The 25,645-nt window shown below is 39.8% G+C and overlaps 1 protein-coding gene across 1 annotated transcript; it reads left to right on the top strand.

Annotated features, from left to right (window-relative positions):
- The first annotated feature begins 3,843 nt into the window (after positions 1-3,843).
- On the top strand, positions 3,844-9,724 carry mat2ab (methionine adenosyltransferase II, alpha b). Its single transcript, XM_039768589.1, has 9 exons — positions 3,844-4,064; positions 5,633-5,710; positions 5,919-6,041; positions 6,133-6,245; positions 6,324-6,467; positions 6,581-6,799; positions 6,899-7,081; positions 7,224-7,357; positions 7,862-9,724. Exons 1-9 carry the CDS (start codon positions 3,971-3,973, stop codon positions 7,962-7,964), a joined length of 1,191 nt encoding a protein of 396 aa, XP_039624523.1. The 5' UTR covers positions 3,844-3,970; the 3' UTR covers positions 7,965-9,724.
- Positions 9,725-25,645: the final 15,921 nt, after the last annotated feature.

The raw sequence follows: 25,645 nt of genomic DNA, 5'->3' as shown, positions 1-25,645 counted from the left end.
GGGAAGGAAATATTTGAAATTCTAGCAGAGATGAATGCAGATATATTACAGTGGTTGTCTAAGTATTAGAGATACAGTCAGTACATGCAAGGTCTAATCTACATCAGGTTTTTATTCCCTTGTGTATATAAATGGTTTAACTGTTTAATGAGGTAGGACTTCATTTTCAGATGCAGTGAATTTGACCTAGTGTGAGATGACAAATGTGACTGTTGAATTTCTTTAACAGTGGATTTATAAGTGTGAGATTACCTTTAAAAGAACACACAGGCAATGCTGAAACAAGAGAGGGAAATAATAACTGATGTGAACAACAGCAGAAGTCTAAGCAAATGAGCAGTAGGTGTAATAACACAAAAAGACAAGATCAAAACATGAAAATAATAACATAATAAGGTAAGTTTGAGAGACTCAATAATCAAACACTGATCATTTGACAAAAAGATATTTAATTACAAACTCTAACAAACACAAATGCCTTTAAGGAATTATTGAATAATCAGTTTTACTCTATAATGCCAAATGTCCTCAGATACGAAAATGCTTTTCCATCATGGAATTGCAGGCTAGTGGAGTATAAATGAGCATCGCACTACATTACACACTACACACAAGTATATCCACACAGTGCTGACCTATAGTCACCATTTAAACAGACAACTTCTGGGTATGTTAATGAAACTGGAAAAGCCCATGAATACAAAAGAAAAAAATGCAAACTCCTCACAGACAATCCTCAGGCTGGGAATTCAAACCAAGGTCCTTTGACTTGTGAGGCAGCAGGACTACCCCAGTACTACTGTGTCACCTATATATGTATTTAATATTCAAAAACAGGCAATCCTTTGCAATGGATTGCCAGAATCATTTCTGAAAGAAGGCAATCAAGTATAGTGATAATCAAGAGACCAACTAGTAAGTGAACTTCTCTTTAAGCCCTATTAGTTACATATGCAGTGGACACATCTTTGTTTACTGAGAGATAAGAAATATGGTCATGTATTAAAAATTGTGCTGTGGATGCTTTCATTTCTTGTAAAAATAGCTGGTTAATAATTGAAAAAGTCTAAAATATGTGAGAAACATGTAGATATGTGCAGCATCCAGAAATCTGTGCATTACTTAACCACAGTTTTAATATGTCGTCAGTGTAGTAGCTCTTGATTTCATTTATGTTAGGTGGAATGCCCAGAGGTGACTGGGCAGTCCCGTGGCCTGGACCCCCTGCAGATTTTATTTTTTTCTCCAGCCGTCTGGAGTTTTTTTTTGTTTTTTCTGTCCACCCTGGCCATCGGACCTTACTCCTTTTCTATGTTAACTAATGTTGCCTTATTTTAATTTCTTATTTTGTCTTTTATTTTTCTTTTCTTCATTATGTAAAGCACTTTGAGCTACTTTTTGTATGAAAATGTGCTATATAAATAAATGTTGTTGTTGATTTATTTGAACTATCCTGTTTAATCATTTTTTCCTTCCCACACAGACTTATTCTTATTTGGTTATTGCAGCCTCCAACTAGGACAACACTGAGATTACCACAGCTGTGTCATGGACAACATATGCACTTGAATCCTACACATGCTCATGGTTTGTATATGTGTGGATCTGCATACCTCACCCAAAGACATGCAAGTCAGATTAACTGACAATATTAAATTGGTCTTCTGTGTGTGTGTGTGTCTGTGTAAGTGGACCCTGTGGTGGACAGCAGCCAACCAACAGTTGGTTTCAGCCTTGTGCCCTATGTTACCTGGATAGCTGAGATTACCTTGAATCTGAGTTGGGTTGGGTTCCTCCATGGCCAAGGTGATTATATTTTTCTCCACATCTTTACTTCCTTGTTATCTATCTTCTTTGGCCAATGTATTAACATAAACTTGGATTTTTTTTCTTCTTGGATAGTACGTATATTGAATAAGTGAGCATTTGCAGTTCCTTTTTATCTTCATCCTAAGTCTCATTTACTTTATGCTGTTATAGTAGTACTATCATCAGCATGTTCAACAATAGTTTTACATTCTTCCAATCCAGGTTTCTTTAAATGCATTTGACATGTGATTAATGCCCTTCATATTATACGCTAATAGTTAATTATTATTTAGTTTTAAATTTTATATAAAATGTTCAATTTAATTTATTTTCATAGCACACTATCCATTAGACAGGCCTGAAGAACTCTGTCCCAAAAATAGGGTAACTAAACAGTAAGCACTAGTAAAGCTATCTTTCATTGTAAACAACTGTATCTTTGTTGTTTTAATGTACTCCTGTTTTTAATATTTCACAGGATGCATTTAAGAATTAGAAATAAAGTGAGAATCATTTGAGGGGCACAAGAAGCTCTAACACTTCCTTTCTGCTTGTGGTTAGTGATGCAATAAATACAACTATTTTCATTCATTAATAATATTCTAAAACACAGACATAATGTGTGCTAGACAATGCACTGACAAAATGAAATATTCTATGGTGGAAAGGCAATTCCATATGCAGTCTTAGAAATGTACCAGTTTAAACATAAAGAGGGGGTTTGCCACAGACCCAAACCCGATGTTTTTACAAAACTGTTTAAGAAGGAAAATACAAGGAAATATATCAGTATATCTAAACTAGGCATGCAAATTACTTGCTATTGGCCTTTCATTACTCAGAGCTAAAATTTAAATCTTTCTTCCTATTAATAAATATTGCATTCCCAACAGTTGCTAACAAACTGGTTTTTAAATAGATTTAAATGCATTGATTCTGTTTGAAATTAGGCTTAAACAAGCAGTTAAAGAAACTATATTAAATAATATTTTTCTTAGTGCTGCACTAGAAAATGGATGGTTGGTATTCTTAAATGTGCCGAGGATGCTACACTTTCACAGATAGTTCCCATTGCAGAATCATATATAAATTTAGTGTGGCACATTTTTTCATTTATCTCCAACTTTGAATCTTCTGAACTGGCTAGATAAATGACCTACCACCAGTCATCAAGGAAATACTGACAACACAAGCAGATAGTTTTTAATGGCTTTAAAAACAGTTAATTGGTTTCTTCCATACAATAAATTGATAAAAAGATTGGAGTTACTTAATAACTTTAGATCTGACGAACTGATTAACAATATACAGTTAAACAGAAGGCTTAACAAAATGGTAGGAAACGTTTGCAAGATATATCATTTTTAGAAAATCACTTTCCGTACTTTTTTGACACACTGCATTCCTTAAGATAGCGTTTAATAAATTAAGACTGATACAGCAGACACGGCTGAAAATGATATTGTTTCGACCGTTTATTGCAATAACGCACTATATTTAAAAAGCTGACTCGGCAATACCACATACAAGTAACTGAGTAAACGGTCCCTGGTAATTTATCGCTGTTACTATGATGACTGTTTCATATGTTTTCAGCGAGTTAGTCTAAATAGATAAATCAATAGATATTCTCCAAACTATGCAAATGAGTTCACAGCAAACAAACATATTTCAACAGCTTCTTGTTTATTTAACTGTATTTTGCTTGTTTCATTTATGTTGGCAGGAATAATTCGTTATCCGCCGTAACCTCCCCAGTTCCAGCATCAGGTGATGTTTACTCTGCCAGCATTGCGGATGACTTTGCTTTCTGCACCTATGAACTGAGCTGGCATGAACGCAGAAATACTTAGTTAAAAATTAAAACGAACATTTACGCTTTGTTGTCAAACTTAACCAACAAGACCTTAAAATGTGCGCAGACCCCTCCCAGTCACTCTATAATCGGAATATTTTCACAAGGGCGGGGAAATACGGACGAGCACCGCTGACGTCACAGCAGACGACGTAACTGACCGATAAATACTGTCGCGCCGACGCGAATAAGTCATTCAGCAGCCGGACCTGCGAGTAAAAAGGACCATATAAAAGCGGAGCACCACAGGCTGATCGTTAATAAATTTAAATAATTCTTTCTACCAATAAAGCATACAATTCAAAAATGATGAACGGACAGATTAATGGTTTCCACAACTCCCTTATCGAGGAGGACACCTTTCTCTTCACCTCTGAATCTGTGGGAGAAGGTCACCCTGGTGAGATTTTCTTTGGTTAAATTTTAGCGATCGGTATTTTTTAATTTAAGAAAAATATATAATTAGTACGGGAATTTAAACAAAATTGTATTTTCTTTCTCTGTTACACATGCTTAACCTTTTAATACGTAGTAGCTTTATTGAAGGGTTACTTACACGTGGTCGTGTTACTCGCGATAAAGTGCAACGAGCTCATTTCCTATTTAGTACCTTAGCCGTTTCACGTTATTTGTTAATACTTCGACCTGTAATCATTGTCATTTCGTAGAAATTCAACATTTAAGAAAATGTTATTTGGGCAATCGTGTGCCACCCAATAGCGTTTTATTGTCATGTTTAAGGTAGAATGTTCTGAAATTTCTAAAGAATCTGCCTTTGACTGATGGCTCCGCGCCACTGTGTCTGAGGGTCACGAGGCGGGTTTGAGCCGCGCACGCGGTGGCCTGTTGTGCTGCGTGGGTATCCGGGCGCTAACTCGTTCCACAGGCCAACATACAGACCCTGTGGGCCAACTTAGTCAAATTTCACTTAATATTTTACTTTCACCAATCTTTCACAAGCATTTATGAGCTAAATATAGGCGCGCAAAGGTCCATGTCACTTTCTCCTTGTAGTCAAGCCCACTGTTTTATATGTTAAAAAAAAAACCGGAATCCGACGTTCCTCGTGTATTGGGAGTAACAGAAAAGTCAGTTTGGGTACTTGGTATATATGTCGGCTTGCCCGGATTTTGCCGAAAAATCGTTTCGTTTATAGGTCTTGTGTCGGCGCCTTGACACAGATGTGGTCTGTCATCATGGCTGCCCTCCTGATGGAGTTGCGGCAAAATGAGGGCGGGGGCGCCTTTTTGTCTGGGAAGAGAAGAAATCCCGCCATCGGCAGTGCGACAGGCATCATACTTACTATTTCGTCACATTCTGCCCCGTAATTAACGTTTAATATTCTAGCGTTAACGGGTTGCTGTGATATATATTTACGTCCCTGTTCAGGCAATAAAATTGGTTCTCTCCGAGGAGTTTCCCCGTCGTCTAACCGGATCCGGTTCTAGCTTTTCCAGGCGCTAGCTTAAGATGAGGTAACGCTTTGCATTCAGAAAAAAGGTGGGCGGCGTGATCGGGGTTGATTTTAAATTCCTGTCAGTCTGACGGACCAGAATGCCTGTTTGTAGCTTACACCGTGGCCAGCTTTGTAGATCACCGTGCCAATAACGTGCCATGACGGTTTGTATGCAAGCATCCGCATCCGCCAATTGCTGGCGTCGTGGGCGTTACCGACGTATTACCTGGAGCTGCCAATCAAGACGTCCCGGCCAAGTTTTCTGTTGCAATTGAAGTCACGTGCTCGTAATGCAGTGGAAGAGCTTCCTACCGCAGTGTCTTGGTCAGCAGCACAGTAGCGATTATATTACTGGTTTGCTCAGTGTCTTTGATGTATAGTTGATAATTGATTTTAAGAATTTCTAATGTTAAAAAAAAATGTATATATACAATTTACTATTTTCTCGCCTGAACCGCTCGCTTATGTAGTTCTTGCATTGGTGTTTTAATCGTCCTATCTTGTTTCTATAGATAAAATTTGTGATCAGATCAGTGATGCTGTGTTGGATGCCCATCTGAAACAGGATCCGGATGCCAAAGTTGCCTGTGGTATGTACACATTTTCAGTTTGTAGTGTACAACAATTTATGTATCTGTTTTCAATGAAGATTTTGCAGAGTCTGTAACTTCTTGGTATAGTAACATAATTGACCATCTTTGTTTATGTGACACTCGTTTGCATGGAATGTGTGTCTGACTTGAGTAGATGATACATGAACAATGGGTTGTATGTGTGATATACTTTTTCTTTTTTCAGAAACTGTTGCAAAGACTGGTATGATACTTTTGGCTGGTGAAATCACATCAAGGGCAAATGTTGATTATCAGAAGGTGGTTCGTGAAACCATTAAACACATTGGTTATGATGATTCCTCTAAAGGTTAGTGTGTGTGGTGTTTTTTTATTTATTTTTTGTTCATTTCAATATACTTTATATAATAAAAAAAATTTGTCTTCCTCTCTCCCCCCAGGTTTTGACTACAAAACATGCAATGTGCTTGTTGCTCTTGAACAGCAGTCTCCAGATATTGCACAAGGTGTGCATTTGGACAGAAATGAGGAAGATGTAGGAGCAGGAGATCAGGTCTGTACTAACTGGATTGATTTGTATTAATTTGTTTGTTTTATATGTTTACTGAAATTTTTATTTTTTTATTTTTAGGGATTGATGTTTGGTTATGCTACAGATGAGACTGAAGAATGTATGCCCCTTACTATAGTACTTGCTCATAAACTAAATGCAAAAATGGCTGAACTACGTCGAAATGGAGTTCTTCCCTGGTTGCGACCAGACTCTAAGACACAAGTATGTTTCATGGGTCTTGGCTTCACAAATTTGTGATGTTTGGTCAGATGGCAGTCTGCTTTTAATAACCTAAGTGGTGTGTTTTTTTTTTTTTATATATATAAAATGTACAGGTTACTGTGCAGTATCGTCAAGACCGTGGTGCTGTTCTTCCTATCCGTGTCCACACTATTGTGATTTCGGTGCAGCATGATGAAGATGTGTGCCTAGATGAAATGAGAGATGCATTGAAAGAAAAGGTTATCAAGGCTGTTGTTCCATCTGTGTACTTGGATGAGGATACAATTTATCATTTGCAGCCCAGTGGCCGTTTTGTCATTGGTGGGCCGCAGGTATGTTGCTGTGGTATTGATCATATTTGGGTTGGGGTGTTTAGATACTTGTAAATTGTTGTTCTTTAATCTAATTTTATTATATAAACTTTATTCCAGGGAGATGCTGGCCTTACAGGGCGTAAAATAATTGTAGACACCTATGGAGGGTGGGGAGCACATGGGGGTGGTGCTTTCTCTGGCAAGGACTACACCAAGGTGGACAGATCTGCTGCATATGCTGCTCGCTGGGTTGCCAAATCTTTGGTGAAGGCAGGTCTCTGCAAGAGAGTTCTAGTGCAGGTGAGGGTCAGTTAACTAATAGCCAAGTGTTTAAGTTGTTAGGTCTCAAAGCACAGGTTATAGATGTTTTGTTGGTGTTAACTTCAGATGGTATCTTTGGCCTATGTTTAAAGGAAAGTGTAAATTTATATTTACAACATAGGTTTCCTATGCCATTGGAGTCTCCCATCCTCTTTCTATCTCCATTTTTCATTATGGGACATCACAGAAGAGTGAGAAGGAACTATTGGACATAGTCAAGAAAAATTTTGACCTCCGGCCAGGGGTCATTGTCAGGTAAAAGGCATGATCCAAGTTCTTGTATATAGAGTAGCATTCAGACATGCATTCCCTGGGCAGGTTTAGATTTTGCAGGAAAATCTAGCTTGAATTGTATCTTTCTTTTATGTACTCTGAATAAGAGCAGTGGTGGCTAGTGTCACCTGTTGATTTCAGCTTTATTTTGATAAACTGCATAATTCTTTATCTTAATTAATGCCTTGTATGCAATAAGGGAGAAGACTGGGTAACAGACAAGTTATGTAAAAAAGCTGGAACAAATTGGTTAAGCATTTTATAGCAGTGAATGGTAGCATTTATTTGGCTGCATTAAGTTTGCACCTTGCTGCTGTATATGCTTCCCTGTTTAATATTTTTAAAGATAATTTGCAGTTTCCACCTAAAGGATTGACTGGGCTAGGGGGGAAAGGGGTAAGTAAAGTGACTGAAGGTGCTGGCCCAATGTCATCATGTAGCAAAACAGCCAAGACCACTTTTAAATGAACAACTTGTGTATTCCAGGGAGCTGGACCTGAAGAAACCAATTTACCAGAGGACCGCTGCCTATGGCCATTTTGGTAGGGATTCCTTCCCTTGGGAGGTACCCAAAAAGCTGAAATACTAAACATGTCAAGCTTTTTTCCTCAGGCCTGCTGGTGTATATTACAGAGAAGCCTTCCAGGCCCAAGGGGAAAAGGCTCCTTTCTCCCTGCATTCTAGTTCCTGTCCCAATCCTTTTCAAATGAATGAATTGAAGTAACCCTTCTTTTCTTCCTTTTCCACACTCCCTACATTCAGTTCTGAAGCACTCCATACAAATTGCTTAACACTTAGCTTGTATGAATGGGACCATCTTTCCCCCACCTCAAGAGGGTCTGTCTTTTCTAAAGTTAGCCACACTTAGCAGGGTGGATGGATCTGCGTCTATTTTGGTAAAGAAACTTCCAAAAGAAATCTCTAGGCAATTAAGTATGTAAGTAATTATTTCACATGCAGGTGGATTTGTTAGATTTTCTATTTCTCTTCTGCCTTTTTTGTGTTGGAATGATACTATAAATGACCTTTTTACTGGTGCTTTCAAGTTCATTAAGGCACACTCTACGGCAGTGAACAAATCTGTAGCCTTGCCTTTCTGGGTGCCAGAAACTTTTTCAACCTAAATTTTGTCTGCAGTTTTAGTGGTATTTTGCTTCAACCTAATGTTTATCCTTCAGTTAAGGACCTTAACTGTTGCTGGTGCTAGTTTCTTCATCTCTGGGTAATCCATTCAAGGTCAGATACTTTAATTTTGGAGGCAGGTGGATCAGGTTTTCTGCAATTTCCATGACTCTTCATTAGAGTTGAACAGTGTGTCACTTATTCTTAGCAGAAACCATTTCTGTATGTAGTGTGCTATGGCCATTTCCAAATTTTGCCCCAATTGCTTTTGAGTGAGTGCTTATCATTTAGTTGGCTCATTCAACAGTCTTAATGTATGAATCCCTTTCTACAACCCCCTTCTCTTGTTTGTTGCTGGAGGGTGATTGTAATGGCACAGTATTTGATTGGGTTTATTTTTATCTTTTTAAAGAAAAGCAGCTATGCATCATAGTTGTAGCACTAGCCACACCTCTTATTTTTATTAGACAATTTCCAAAGCAGGCTATTGGATGCATTTTTGGCTTAATTTAACCAAGTCAAAAGGTTGCCACCTAAGGTCTGTAGGTTGCACACTGGTACTTTTTAAAGTTTTACTTTATTGGCTTTGACAAACTACACAAGTCAACCCCCATATGGTGTTTGTGTAAAAAAAAATTTTTTTTTTGTTTAGCCAGTTATTTCAAAAAGCCTATCTTGCATTGCTATTAGCTGGTGTAAAATACAGAGAAACCAGCTTGGAATGTGGCAATTGGGCATTTTTGCAGACACCATTATACTTGAAAATTGTTGTGTGTTGCTATTTATTGTGTTCTGAAGTCTGGTGTAAATACAGAGAAGCCTGGACTGCAGAAGGCAGCTGTCTTACTCCAAATTTTTTCCTATTTATTTTTATTGCTTTCAAAAGCCACGGTTCCATTGTTTTGTTTGTATTTTTTTTTCCCCCAGCATTCCCTGGTAGGCCAAGGTGTCCTACAGAAAAACCTTGGGGTCAGCCTACAAGGGGGTCTGGCTGGTGTTAAAAGGGGTCAAGCAGGCATTGCGGCAGACTGTTCTATAGCAGAGGCAGATTTTGGTTGGTGTTTTACAGAGAAACCAACCTGTTTACATGCTCCCTTTCAAAGGATCAGTCTGCTGTCATCCGTAGAGTGAAGTGCCTTTTAAATTTAAAGTTACAGGTTATTGCGTATGTCTCTTGAAAGTCCGAAACAATGTTTTAAATAAAAATAAACAATCTTGATCCTTTAAGTGTTTTTGTGTTCATTTGTCTCTTGTATGAGTTGAGTGTTTTTGATTTCTGATATTAAAAGCTGGAATCTCCAACCTAGTTATTGTAATCTTTCTTAGAAACGTACATATGTGGATTGCTGCTTCTGACCATTTTAATTACAAAAGGTGTTTCCTTATTAGAGGTAAACTGGGGGTTGAAATGAAATTGATTAAAATTAGTACTGTCCTACATGGCTCTACACAATGTTGCTGGCAGTTTGGGCAGCATGTCTTGGCTATATCCTGCAGAACAGTGCAGTCTCATACTACACCCATGTGTTAATGGACAGGTCTGAGGTTTGATTTTTTTTTTTTTTTAAAAAGCAGCATTGTGTGTTTTAGTCTGGTCTAAGCTGCGTTTGCATAGCTCAGGTATTTTGCCCTATAGGCCTATACTAAAATGTGGCTGCACAAGATAAGAATTTATCATCTAAAATGTGTCCAGGTACCTCCAGTCACAAGTTACCTGACAAACACGTCTCTTGTGTGAGGTGTATTGTTGCCCATTTCGTGTTTGAAGACTCAGTTTGTCTTGACTGATATCAGGTGTTTGGATTGTAACCTAGCAATCATATGCTTGCATTTTTTTTAAAGCTTCTCATCTGTGATGCTTAATTTTGTAACCTTGTCCTTTTAATAATGCTTGTTCCCAAACAGTGCACACAGTGATTAATTTCTCAATTATATTTATCTTTTACAAGTCGCTTTGGCTAAAATACACCAAGCGGTTGTGTGGGTGTTTTTTAATTGATGTCACCTGCGTGATCTAAGTATCTGATTACAAAAGGGTACCAATTTGGGTAAATTTTGCCTGAAAAATTGGGATGCTGTTTTTTTGAGGCTTAGAACGAAATTCAATCGTTGAGTGCCTCAAATGTAAGCAATGTGGACAAAACCGGGATCCTGTCTAGAACTAGAAAAGTAGACCCAATCGTGTAGTTCAGAAATTAAGGCTATTTTAATAGGATTGAAGAAAGTCTGTCAGTGTTAAAAGATGTGTTCCAGGATTGTGGAGAAGATATGAATAAAGATGGAAGATGCTGAATCTTTTTACCTTGAGCAAAGTTTAGTTTTTAAAATGGTATATATAAGGTGTCAGGTGTTGATTTACCTTTTAATCTTCAACAAGATTACAAAGTAATAGTTGAGAGCAGTGTGAGGGAGACTTTTAAAGTCTATAAACATTGTGAATTCACTGCAGATGGGAATGAACCTACTATTTCCCCATGAAAATGTCACATACTCCAGTTAACAGTATTTACTTTTTGTAGATGGTGAGCCCTTAAATGGTGGAACCCTTCCTTTTCCATTTGAGGGGGTCTGGTATTCTTTTTGACATAACACTTGTGGTTTTGACATACTTTTTCCTTAAAACCTTTTTTGTGGCTTATTTTTCTTCCTACATTCAGAATGTAGAGCACTATATTAACAAAATATTAAATGAAAATTTGACAATGGCATAAACTCTATTGTCCCAAAAGAGAACTTTTTTTTTTTTTTGTCTCGACCATCTGTTGTGAATGACAAACCTAGCTGATTTTGACAAAATCAAATTGGACTTCTCCTTTTAGACAAGTTGACTGTTTTTGTTGAAATGTTTTGTTTTTTTTTACTCTTAATACAATTTCTTAGTTCTTCATTTTACTCTTATGCTTTGCAGAATAGCCTTTTTTTCTTCGTTGCTGTGGCTACTTTTATGGAAACAAATGGTACTGAACCTCTTGTGCTGCACAGCCTCGGTATGTGAACTTTGAACCACAAGTGTCAAAAGTTCTAACTTTTACAGGGGTGAATACCTTCAAAACACCAATGGCTAAATTGGAAAGTACAGGCGTGATGCCTGCACACACACTTGAAGTTAAAAGAACAATGTAGGGCCAACTGCTCCAGGCTTGTAGCACCTGGCACAAAGACACTTTCATGTACCTCAGGAGGCAGCATTTTTTTTTTTTTTAGATAAGTAATTACATTAAGCATATGATGTAATGTTTAAAAACAGCAGAGTTATTTGAATAAATTATTTTGTATAACATCTGGTGGGGTAGTACCTCAGTGGCCTTTAATATAGAAAGGCCATGGCATAACTTTTATCTGGTGATTGTTCCTTTCCTGAGTCTGAAGCTGCCAGGATGAGTTTCTGATACGCATAACCCTGTAATGAATTAGGCACGATCAGTAGATTGATGTATGGATGATTAGTACTGGTCTGGTTACCGTAAATTTGTTGTTTGCATGTACTCCCTTCTATTAGCTTGTGGATTATAAATTGTTATTCCACTTTAATTTTCTAGTCCAGAGATGTGCCCTACCAGTGACACTATATTGAGATTGACTAGTGATTGTGCCCCGCCCAACAAGCTCGTCCCTGTGTTTCAGATCATAGCATAGTTGCATTGGCAGCAGTGATGGGACTTTCCTCTAGCCCAGTTTAACTGAGCTTTAGTTGTTCTTTATAAAAAACACAGCAAGGCTTCCAAGAGAAATACCGAAAGATGTATGGTGGACTGCCAAGTACAAACCGGATTCCAAAAAAGTTGGGACACTATACAAATCGTGAATAAAAACCGAATGCAATGATGTGGAGGTGCCAACTTCTAATATTTTATTCAGAATAGAATATAAATCACAGAACAAAAGTTTAAACTGAGAAAATGTATCATTTTAAGGGAAAAATATGTTGATTCAGAATTTCATAGTGTCAACAAATCCCAAAAAAGTTGGGACAAGGCCATTTTCACCACTGTGTGGCATCTCCCGTTTTTACAACACTCAACAGACGTCTGGGGACCGAGGAGACCAGTTTCTCAAGTTTAGAAATAGGAATGCTCTCCCATTCTTGTCTAATACAGGCCTCTAACTGTTCAATCGTCTTGGGCCTTCTTTGTCGCACCTTCCTCTTTATGATGCGCCAAATGTTCTCTATAGGTGAAAGATCTGGACTGCAGACTGGCCATTTCAGTACCCGGATCCTTCTCCTACGCAGCCATGATGTTGTGATTGATGCAGAATGTGGTCTGGCATTATCTTGTTGAAAAATGCAGGGTCTTCCCTGAAAGAGATGACGTCTGGTTGGGAGCATATGTTGTTCTAGAACCTGAATATATTTTTCTGTATTGATGGTGCCTTTCCAGACATGCAAGCTGTCCATGCCACACGCACTCATGCAACCCCATACGATCAGAGATGCAGGCTTCTGAACTGAGCGTTGATAACAACTTGGGTTGTCCTTGTCCTCTTTAGTCCGGATGACATGGCGTCCCAGATTTCCAAAAAGAACTTCGAATCGTGGCTCGTCTGACCACAGAAGAGTCTTCCATTTTGCCACACTCCATTTTAAATGATCCCTGGCCCAGTGACAACGCCTGAGCTTGTGGATCTTCCTTAGAAATGGCTTCTTCTTTGCACTGTAGAGTTTCAGCTGGCAACGGCGGATGGCACGGTGGATTGTGTTCACTGACGATGGTTTCTGGAAATATTCCTGAGCCCATTCTGTGATTTCCTTTACAATAGCATTCCTGTTTGTGGTGCAGTGTCGTTTTACGTCTCAACCAAAGGATGGTGGCGATTTTTTTTTGTGGTGCAGTGTCGTTTTACGTCTCAACCAAAGGATGGTGGCGATTTTTTAAAAGCACAGTGAAGTCACTAAACTGGGACACTAAGAACAACACATACTTAATGGATTCACCAACACTGGTAGAAGTGCAAGTATTGTTATGTGTGCAGAAAACATTAAAATATGACTTCATTTTATTAAATCGAAAACATAAATCTGCTTACCTCATATAGATTCATAAAGTCTTTGAGTGAAGTTTGGAGAAACTTCTAGTAGGACAACCATCATTGCAACACTCAATAAATGGGCCAGAAACGAAAGCAACTCCCTCAGATACATGGAAGATGAAATACCATAGGAAAACTGAGCTTTGTATGCTAAATACAACTCATATTTAATTTGTGTGTTTTAAAATTTTTTTTATTTTAGAATTATTTGGATAACAACTTAACTTTTGGGGTCAGAGTTTATGTGAGAAATGCTCTGTATCTGAAATGTCAGGCAGGTACAAATGAACTCATTAAGTCATTAATATTCATGAGGTAGCCCCCCAAGGCTATCAGATTTTGGAAAAAAATTCTGGGGTGTATGCAAAGTAGGCATAGATGGGAATTCTGGGAAAATAAGCATACATTGTTAAAGAGTGTAATTGTTTGTTAGAATGTATATATTTAAGCTTATATAAAGTGACCAGTGCAAAGAGTGTCATTGTTTATTAGAATGTATATAGTTAAGCTTATATAAAGTGACGAGTGCATGCATGCTTGTAGGAATATGTGAAGTGGAGGCTTGGGACATGTTTCATGCCTAGCCAAAAGTACCAACCTGGCCATGGCAACTTATCGGTTGTCCAAAACATTGACTGATGCAATATCTTGCATAAGACAGTGTTTTATTGTGAAAAAGGGGCAGGCAGACAGACCTAAAGAGTTTGAAAAAGGCACTGCCAGAGAGACATCATAATTGCCAAGGGGTATGCAAAAACTAACAAATTCTTAATACAAGAAATAGTATAAGGCAAAATAAAGAACAAAAAAAAGACTAAGATGAGAGAGAGAACCTACTGCCAAAGAGAAGACAATTCAGTCTGACTTTGTCACATACACAGACTGCCTGCCTCTTTGCTCCCAAGCACCATGCATGGTTTAAGAAACCAAAGACTGTTGACAACTCAAGCTATAGCCACCTGGTACAAAGCTTGCTGTGTGACTGATCAGAATCGTTCAGGTTGTATGTTTTCATACCTAACATTTGCACCTGGTTTCTAATTCAAATAAACATAAATAATTACTGATTGAAATATTTAGAGTTTTGCTTTGCTAAAGTTGTCCTGATACTTACTGACATTTAGCACTGACCAATTATTGTTAATAAAATAAAACTGTGTCCATTTAGGTATTGCACTGTTGGGGTAATGATTTGCCCTTGGCTTATTTTGGATTGTGTTGACATCGGATACATAAGCCTGACAGGAGTAGCCATTCCTGGCTTTTGCTGGGGTGTTTCAAAGTGTAGACTTTTCAGGGGGAGTAATCTAATGACGGACCAACACGTAAGTAAATCCCAGCAGAGACGCCTCGTGAGTAGGATAGATAGATACTTTATTAATCCCAAGGGGAAATTCAAATACTCCAGCAGCAGCAATACAGATAAAGAACAATATTAAAATAAAGAGTGATAACAATGAAGGTATAACAGACAGACAATAACTTTATATAATATTAACGTTTACCCTACCCGAGTGGAATTGGAAGAGTCACATAGTGTGGGGGAGGAACGATCTCCTCAGTCTGTTGCTGAAGCTGCTCCATGATTGACAGGAGCCTGCTCAGCACCCATCACTCTGCCATGGATGTCAAACTGTCCAGCTCAGTGCCTAAAATAGGGCCTGCCTTCCTCACCAGTTTGTTCAGGCATGAGGCGTTCCACTTCTTTATTCTGCCTCCCCAGCACACCACCGCGTAGAATAGGGCGCCACAACCGCCTGATAGAACATCTGCAGCGTCTTATTGCAGATGTTGAAGGACGCCAGCCTTCTAAGGAAGTATAGTTGGCTCTGTCCTTTCTTACACAGAGCATAAGTATTGGCAGTCCAGTCCAATTTATCATCCAGCTGCACTTCCAGGTATTTATAGGTCTGCACCCTCTGCACACAGTCACCTCTGATGATCACGGGGTCCATGAGGGGCCTGGGCCTCCTAAAATCCACGACCAGCTCCTTGGTTTTGCTGGTGTTAAGTTGTAAGTGGTTTGAGTCGCACCATTTAACAAAGTCTTTGATTAGTTTCCTGTACTCCTCCTCCTGCCAACTCCTGATGCAGCCCACGATAGCAGAGTCATCAGTGAACTTTTGCACGTGGCAGGACTCTTGAGTTTTATTGGAAGTCCGATGTATATAGGCTGAACAGGACCGGAGAAATTACAGTCCCCTGTGGCGCTCCTGTGTTGCTGACTACAATGTCAGACCTGCAGTTCCCGAGACGCACATACTGAAGTCTGTCTTTAAGATAGTCCACGATCCATGCCACCAGGTATGAATCTACTCCCATCTCTGTCAGCTTGTCCCTGAGGAGCAGAGTTTGGATGGTGTTGAAGGCGCTAGAGAAGTCCAGAAACATAATTCTTACAGCACCACTGCCTCTGTCCAATGGCTTCAAACTCCTGGTAAGGTATTGAAGTTGAGGTAGCTAGTCTCAGCCACTGCTGAGATATTCTTGCTTTGTAAGAACATGTCCAATGCAAAAAGAATCCTAGAGATTAAAGTACCTTTCCTCAACACTTTTACACCACATGAAACTAGCCCAGTTGGAGTTTGCAAAAAAGGTACATCAGACTGTGAGAAACAAAATTGTCTGGTCTGATAAAATAGAGATTAACATCATTTCTGGAGGACAAGGCACTTCTCATTACCTTGTACAATACCATTTCAACAGTGAAATATGATGATGGCAACATCATGCTCCGGGGTTGTTTTTCAGTGACAGGGACTGGGGGACTAGACAGGGTTGAGGAAAAGATGAATGGAGCAAAGTACAGAGATAAAACTTAATGACAACCTGACTTGGAGCACTCTGGACTTTAGAATGGGCAGAAGTTTCACCTTCTAACAGTAGCATGACACTAGGCACAAAGCAAATACATACAACACAGGTGTGGCTTTAGAGACAACTGTGGTAATGTCCTTGAGATGCCAACCCAGAGGCCAGACTTTAATTCAATTGAACATCTCTGGAAAGACCTGAAAATAGCTGTCTGCTGACGGTCTTCATAAGGCACTGCAGAGAAGAATGGCAGAAAATCACCAAATTAATGTATATAATAATACACATTATACCCAAGAAGAGTCCAGGCTGGAATCACTCAAAAGTACTTCAGTTATACTATATTGTATATATATATATACCACGGGGTGTACTGCCACACTAAGCCCTGACACAGACAGGCAGGACACAGGTTCAGCTGAACACCTGTATGTATTTACAGTTTTTGCACCAATCACCAACACCGCAATACACCAATACACATTCCCTTCCCTTCCTTGCCTCTAGTCCATTCACCTCCACTCTTCCTCAGGCTTTGTCCACTCCATCTGACTCTGGCCAACTTATGGAGTGAGGCGGATCCTTTTTATAGGGCACCTGGAGTGAGCTTCTTCTGTCCATACTTCTGGGTGTGGCGGAAGAGTGACCAAATAAGGCCCTGGAAAGGTCCATATGCCACCTAGTGGTGGCCACACGTTCCAACAGGGTTGCGCTCCCATGCCCATAACCCATGGCCCCTCTGGAAACCAATGGGGCTGCCATCTATCGGCCCAGGGGAGAAACTGTCCCACAAATACACTCTCCCCCAGTACCTCCACACTGTGGGTGTCCTGGCCATCTGCCACTATATATATATATATATATATATAAGGACAGACTGGAAACAGTCAGAATGTTGGGACACCAACTGGGTCATTACTTTTAATTATCGTGAGACGAACAGGCAAAATATAAACAAAAAGCAACGAAAATAGCGCTTCTGTGCTGTCCCGAAAAGTTCCTCTTTCAGAACAACAGTCCTTTCGAGAGTCACGTGCTCTGCCGTCTCCAAGCAAAATACATCTTTCTCTTTGCCGGCGCTTCCTTTATAGCGGCATTTCCGGAGGGGCGGGCTTAATTCCCTTGTCAAGCGGCTTCTCAGAGATGTGAGGGAAGAAGAACAGGACAAGGTCAGCGGTAGCCCCCTCTTGTCTCGTCAGGCTATTGTGTACCTTTCCCAAAGCCCTTAGATGAGTCCTCCGACGCCCATATGTGACATATATATATATATGTTGATTGTTTGGTGAATTTTTTACCCCTGTTTTCATACCATTCTCTCTTTTAGGAGGGGTCCTGCTATAGAGGCATTCAGATATAATCTTGCAGATCGTAATTTAGCACCATAGCTTGTCAACCAGCCACATACAACTCTTGTGCAGAGTTTCAGGATTGAAAAAAAAATACTGTTTATGTTTTATTATTTGTTCATATTTTTACCTTTATTTAAATGACTGTGCCTGTGTTATTTATGTGAATGTACTTGTTGTGTGATGTCATGGCAGTCATGTTATGTATGATGGTTGCACAGTTTCAGTCTCGGAACTTTTTAAAAAAAACAATGGAAAATCTTTTCAGGAAATTCAGCTTTTGAGTACGCTTCAATAAAAATGGTTATGACTGTAATTTTGTTTAAATTTTAGGAAATACTGTTGAAGTGTGACAAAAGTCAACTGTTTGACGTTGTTTCTGCTTTGAAGTTCACTTTATTTCTGTCACATTATTTTTGAATTTGGTCTGTCTGGACTTTTCCTAAAGCACTCCCAATGATCATGACAGAGATGAGGCTGCTATTGTACCAAAATGACTTACTGCAGTTCACCTCAGCTCATGTTCTCTATTACTGGGTAAACAATCTAACACTTAGTGAATTCAGCCTTACAATGAATGATAGGAAGAGCTGACATCAAAAGATTAAAATCTGAACCTGCTGAGAAACCAAATGTGTCTGAAGACTATTGTGAAAGAGCAAAATAAGGACGAAGAGATGGTTGGTTAAAAATGAAATGTAATCAGGTGAAGTAAGGGACAAAAAAAAACAGGAAATCAGAAAAGGATCAGACCAAAACAAAAGGGGCAAGATTTTAATCAGAAGTACAGAGTAAAACCAGAGAAGGAACTATGGCAACTTGAATTAGAAACTACATTCCTGAAGGGCTCTAGCAATAATTTAAATAGTTCATGATGTGACGTGTTTGTGTATTGTCGGGTCTGTGATTTCAGAAGTGCAACAATTCCTGTCACCTAATGCCTCTAAGCAAAGAAAAGAAGACACAAGAAAAAAATAAACACAGATTTGGAATCCTCATGTGACATAAAACACACAAAAATACAAAGAATTTTAGCGATAGAACCAACCCTGAAGAGGATGCCAGTCCATAGTGGGGTACACACGCTCACCTATTTGAAAAGAAGTAATAGAAATGAAAGTTGGAAGAGACCAAGGTGAACATACCCAGACATTGAGTAAGACCTTGAAACAAAAGTTTTGTATGAGAATTCCATGGAAGAGAGTAACTGCTTCTGTGTGTCTTTATAGAAAATGAAAATCATCAGCATGGCTAATAAAGCCAAATTAATCACACTAGAAGTGTATTTCATACTGTAAAACTGTGAAGTAAGCCAGGAACAGACTGCAAACACAATTTTTCACCAAAATCATTTTTATGATTTTAGCTGCCTACTGCTGACTCTAATTAAATAACTTGTTCTTCATGCACTTGTTTTTCTTGCCAAGCTTTGTAATAAGCCTAAAGGAAGAAAATGATAACCTTTTACATGGAACAGTCCAACACCAACACATTAGAACAAAAGAAATGTTTTGATGAAGATGATAGAGTATAGAAAGCTTAAATGTAGGGAGGTGACAAAAGAAAACATAACAAAGGGGATAAAGTTGAAGTGTTGGAAAAACAGTAAGGTGCTGATTCTCGTGATATAAATTAGAACATAGTTGAATTAACAGCTCTAACAAAAGAGTCCCACTTTGTGTCGCCATGACCATGATCAAAAATGTCAAAATCTACTCTATGTATATAAAATCCTAAGCCTAAAAGGGCAACGATTTTGTGCAACGACTTTATGTGACATTTTTATGTCACTTTTTTGTCATGCTTTAAATAGGCCTTATTTTAAAGCCTACATATATATGTTTGATATCATTCTTTTCAGAATTTACCAAACTTTAATGTGATGTTGTTAGATTTTCAGATTCTTATTCTGTTTTTAAATTATAAACTAAAAAATGTCAAGAACTCACATCCCATGAAATGAGACTTTGTGCCAAGAGATTTAATCATGCCCGGGGCTGGGAATAAAAGACAAAGAGTCAGACAGCTGCTGTACAGGCTTTTAAATGTTCACAGCACCGTGTGAGATGCAGATCACGTGGCACGGCAGCAGCAGCAGCAAGCCAGCAGTTGATCGAGCGAAGAGGAGGTAAATAAAAGCTGTATTTGTTTCCCTTTGTATCACCGTTTAAGAGGGGGTTTCGGAGGAGCGACCACATCACCTTGGGGTGCGTTCAGCCCCACTCTTCACAACGCGAGTGGCAGAGACGCAAAGTGGCTGGCGCGTAGCGCAGGCTGGGGGTTGGCGAGCAAAGTGAGCAGGGGGTGAACCCCCTAGTACAGTATACAAAAATGAGTGCTTTATTCAGGAAAATATACTAAAGAGAGCAGTTAAGGAACACAGCCGCTTTGAGTTAAGGTAGTAGTTATTGCAAATCATCTGGAGAAGTAAGATGGCGTAGGCAGTAAGAATTTTACTGTGCTCTGTGCATGTAGCAGATAAATCAACTTAAAATACAGGTTTCGCTGTGTATAAGGTGAGGTGGCTAGGCCTCTGGACTGCTTCCAAAAACCACCTTGACTCAAGCACCATGGCCTGAATGACTTGGATGCTTTCAGCTCCCAAGTACCTGCTTGTCTCCTTGGCCAAATTAACCTTCTAACTCTAAGCCCAGAGTTCTAAGGACTCTAAAGCAGCCTTCAAATCCCACCAGAGGGCGAATTTCATCATTTGGAAGTCCTGAAGTGGTCCTACTGGAGCTCTCTTTGGTGGCAAAATGTATTCCTGCTGCAGGACAATCCTGCTAACACCTAATAGTAACTTGCGTCTCACTTCAGTAACACAGACAACTGATCTCCTAAACAAGTATGGCATACCACAACCTGGTGGCTGTTCATCCACACTCTCCAGTTATTAGAAGGTGTTTCTGTTAGCTCCATACTATGTTCTGTTCCAGTCCTATGCCCCTTCATCCCTTACCTATCCTTTACACAACATATAATTTTATATCTTCCCAGCCATGATATATCATCCTTAAACGAAGCTGTTGTAGAAACTGTTAAAAAGCATTCATTCTACATGGTGTCACTGTGCCCAGGAGATTTGTATATGCATGGCACTAGGCAAATGGATTTGTCATTGAGACTATTACTGAATAGTCAGATGGATGATGCAATTTTTTCTGCTGTTTTCAGCAATTATATAAAAGCTTTCCTGTTTTGTCACATCAGGAACTCAAACTTTCCAGTGGAAGAATCTGGAAACCAATCCCACCTCCTTCTGTTTGATCTCCGTCATCAGTGTGTTGCTTTTGTGTGTTTTTCTTTCTGACAAAAACAAACCGTGGGAGACTGCATGAGACTGACAAGCGTGATTAAGCTCTGGAACAGACGTTTTGTTTGACTTTCCCTAGAAAGTTTTGAACCTCATATCATGCCCTTTTTTCCTGGGTTTAGGTTGCTTACCTGCTTGGATGCAATCAGCACCTGGCACAACAGATAAAACTGAACTGCAGCCAATCGGCTTGCTCCCAGGTGCACACACCCCCTAGCAATAGCTACATGTGACTTTTTGCTCACAGCCTGCCGATAACATTATGTAGAGATCAGCTTGTCTGAAAGTGATCTTAGCTGACACACACACACATACACACACATAAGGCCCCAGTGAGCCAATAATGGCACAGAGAGTTCCCACAATTTCAGCAACGGCAGCTGCCTCAGCCTAAACAGCTTTCACCACAAAGCCCTGCCAGTACTTGTACATCTGTAGCTTAAGATTCTCTTTTAATTTCTATTATACAATTAGCAGTGAGAACTGTTGTCAAGTGCAGGATTTAAGAATTGTGTATTTGAGTCGGGTGGCACGGTGGCACAGTGGTAGAGCTGCTGCCTCACAGTTAGGAAAGCCGGGTTTGCTTCCCGGGTCCTTCCTGCGTGGAGTTTGCATGTTCTCTCCGTGTCTGCGTGGGTTTCCTCCCACAGTCCAAAGACATGCAGGTTAGGTGCATCGGCGATTCTAAATTGTCCCTAGTGTGTGCTTGGTGAGTGTGTGTGTGTGCCCTGCGGTGGGCTGGCACCCTGCCCGGGGTTTGTTTCCTGCCTTACGCCCTGTGTTGGCTGGGATTGGATCCAGCAGACCCCCGTGACCCTGTTAGGATGTAGCAGGTTGGATGATGGATGAATTTAAGTCTGTAAGTAGGAAAATGCAAAACATATTAAAATAAAAGCCACACAGTTGGCTTACAATGCAAAATTTGAGTGAAGTGTCCATTCAGCTGTACACAACTTGTGGCAATTAGCTATTTACATGGCAAGAATCAGAAATGGATGTTGCTTGTTTGTACTACAGCAAGTGGCTGTTGGATTTCATCCCACCAGTGTGCTAATCAGGGTCCGATTAAAGCCTTTATTTCAAGTCACACACTGCAGTATCATTCACTGTTATGCAGTTTGCAATGCAGCACTGTGGTTGCCCATCAGCTCTGAGTGGATCAACACACTGTTGTCATAGCTTGTTAGCACGCAGTTCCCTTTAGGTTCTTTATTCATTTTTATTTTAACAGTTCATCTTTTTTTTTCTCACAGTTATTTTTCTTAATTACCTTTAAATAGTTACCTTTTGAAAATTGCTCACTAACAAAGCAGACACAAGTGACAGTGACACTATTTCTTACACAAAAACTATAAATTCACTTTTCAGCACACAAATGCAGGGCCCACCGTTATGTTTGAGGCAAATGCACATTTTACCTTGATTTACCCCTCTGCTCCACAGTTTAAAACTAAATATCAAGTAATTCACACGTGATTAAAGTGCACATTGCATTTTAGTCTCACCATGTACAAATGACAACAATTTTTCTATGTGGTCCCTCAATTTCAGGGCATCATTATGGTTGGGGCATAGAAATGGCAAGTACAGCATATTAAAACGGTCATACAGTATTTAGATCTTTGTAACATATCCCATGCATGCAATGATTCCTTGAAGTCTGTGATTCCTACACATCTCCAGGTTCTGAGGATCTTCTGTGCAGATGCCCTGCCAAGCCTCTACTGCACTCCTGCTTGTTTTGGGGGCTTGTCCCCTTAGGTTTTCTCTTTAGCAATTGGAAGGCATGTTCAAATGAATTTAAATTGAGTGACTGGCTTGGCCATTCAAGTATTTTCCATTTTTTACAGTTGATACATTATCTTGTTGTAGGATACAGTGCCGTCCAATGAGTTTGGAGGCATTTACTTGAACTTGAGCACACACAATGTTTCTATGCACCTCATCAATGAAGATAAGTGTGCCAGTACCTGTGGCAGCCATACATGCCCAAGCCATAACACTCCCAGCACCATGTTTAACAGATGAGGTGGTATGCTTTGGATCTTGGGCAGTTCCTTTTCAACTCCAAACTTTGCTCATGCCATCATTCTGATGCAGGTTCAACTTTGCCTCATCTGTTCACAAGACCTTTCCCCAGAATTCTGCAGACTCTTTTAAGTACTTTTTCGCAAACTGTAATCTGGCCATTCTTTTTTGGTGGCTAACTAGTAGTTTGCACCTAGCAGTATGGCCTCTGTATTTCTCTTCATGAAGTCTTCTGATAATAGTAATCTCCACATCTGCCACCTGAAGACCGTTTCTGATCAGCTGGACAGGCAATTGGGGCTTTTTCTTTGCCATATTAAGGATTCTTCTGTCATCAGCAGTGTGGATCTTACTTGACCTACCAGTCCATTCTTTCTTGTTAATGATACTCCAGACAGTAGATTTAGGTAATCCTAAGGTGTTATCAATGTCTCAAATGGTTTTATTCTTGTTTATCGGCCTCATAACTGGCTTCTTTGACTTTCATTGGTATTTCTCTTGTTCTCATGTTGAACAATGGCTACTACAGACTCCAAAAGTCTGGCACCTCTTTTGCCTGCACTAATAAAGCAATGAAACACACTTGAGTAATCACAAACATGCCAATTGTCCCCAACATTATGGTGCCCTGAAATGGGTGGACCATATAGAAAAAGAGTTGTCATTTCCTAAATGTATGCAAATACCCTTAAATTAAAGTCTGTAAAGTGCACTTTAATTACGTCTGAATTGTTTGATTTGTAGTTTTAAACTGTAGAGCAGAGGGGCAAACTGTGTCTTTGTCCCAAACATTATGGAAGGCACTGTATATGATCATTGTATCACCATCCTTCATCAAACCCAAACACACAGTAGGATATGTCCAAGAGGTACAACTCTGAGCACCTGAGGGCAGTCCCAGTGATGCCAAGGTCAGAGAGGGTAGCAAGAAGGACCTGGTGGTTGGCGGATGACAGATAGTATCTTGGTAGCACCAGCCAGCCGCAATGTGCTGACAACGGTAAGTAGAGCTATCTTGGATGAATGGCCCCTGCAGAAGCCTGACTGACCAGGATAAAGCAGCCTGATCTGTAGAAGAATGGATGGAACCAGCCCTGCACACGGTGTGCGTCCATTCCAGGGCACACTGCCACTGGGACTAATTTAGAGGTGCCATCGAACCTAAAATTGGGATATGGCAGACAGACCAGGGAAAGCCACAAAGATATTTAAATCTAGAACTCTGGAGCCATGATGCAGAAGATCTAACCACAAAGTCATCTTATCCTCATGTAGGTGATTTAACACTGTGATGGAAAGAAACAGTGACAATTGTCAGACCACGAAAACAACAACAAAAAAAACGACAAAAAAACAAAACAGAAACATCCAAGCAAGTTTCTTAAAAAACAGCGAAATAATCTCTGATAGACATTCAACACATTAAAGGTGGCATATCCTTCTCTGTTTAATCAAGTCTCAGTCTATATACATCAGACTTCCAGTATGACTCGGAGTCCTGCCACGTGCAAAAGTTCGCTGATGACACTGCTATTGTGGGCTGCATCAGGAGTGGGCAGGAGGAGGAGTACAGAAAGTTAATCAAAGACTTTGTTAAATGGTGCGACTCAAACCACTTACACCTTAACACCAGCAAGACCAAGGAGCTGGTGGTGGATTTTAGGAGGCCCAGGCCCCTCATGGACCCTGTGATCATCAGAGGTGACTGTGTGCAGAGGGTGCATACCTATAAATATCTGGGAGTGCAGCTGGATGACAAATTGGACTGGACTGCCAATACTGATGCTCTATGTAAGAAAGCTCAGAGCAGAATATACTTTCTGAGAAGGTTGGCATCCTTCAACATCTGCAGTAAGATGCTGCAGATGTTCTACCAAACGGTTGTGGCGAGTGCCCTCTTCTACGCGGTGGTGTGCTGGGGTGGCAGCATAAAGATGAAAGACGCCTCACGCCTGGACAAACTTGTTAAGAAGGCAGGCTCCATTGTAGGATTAAAGTTGCTTGGGATTAATAAAGTATCTATCTATCTATCTATCTATCTATCTATCTATCTATCTATCTATCTATCTATCTATCTATCTATCTATCTATCTATCTATCTATCTATCTATCCATCCATCCATCCATCCATCCATCCATCCAGAGTCATGTGTGACTTTAAACTATTCTGACAACATCAGGTAAGGTAAGAGCCAGCCATGAAGATGGTAACACTTTGTAGAAGGGCCCCCTGATGCACAAATCAACACAGATTCAGTTCACCAATTAACCCAACATACAAAACATACAACTTCTGGATATGTGAAAAGGAGAGTACCTGGAGAAAAAAACACACGCACATTGGAACAAAGATTAACCCTATACATTTGAACCCAGGATGCTGGATTTATGAAACAGCAGCAGCAGCACTTAATTCTGTGCCTCTGATATTAACTACGCCAGCTACAAAATCTACGCACATGTATGTGTCCATCGGGCAGCTCAGTTTGAATCCCAAATAGCAAGTTAATTGACATGAATACCAACCGATACTGTGTGAGTTTTGGAAACCCAAACCTGCCCCACTAAAGGGCAGAGGAGCATGCAGAGGCCAGTGTTAAGGCAGGTCAAAAAATATCA

Source organism: Polypterus senegalus, chromosome 11, assembly GCF_016835505.1.
Source record: "Polypterus senegalus isolate Bchr_013 chromosome 11, ASM1683550v1, whole genome shotgun sequence".
In the NCBI taxonomy this organism is placed as follows: Eukaryota; Metazoa; Chordata; class Cladistia; order Polypteriformes; family Polypteridae; genus Polypterus; species Polypterus senegalus.
This window is presented reverse-complemented; position numbering and strand designations above follow the sequence as displayed.

Coding starts and splice junctions, on each gene's coding strand:
- mat2ab (XM_039768589.1), top strand. CDS start 3,971: ATGATGAACGGACAGATTAATGGTTTCCACAACTCCCTTATCGAGGAG. Junction 6,246..6,323: donor ATGTAGGAGCAGGAGATCAG/GTCTGTACTAAC, acceptor TTTTATTTTTAG/GGATTGATGTTTGGTTATGC. Junction 6,800..6,898: donor TTGTCATTGGTGGGCCGCAG/GTATGTTGCTGT, acceptor ACTTTATTCCAG/GGAGATGCTGGCCTTACAGG.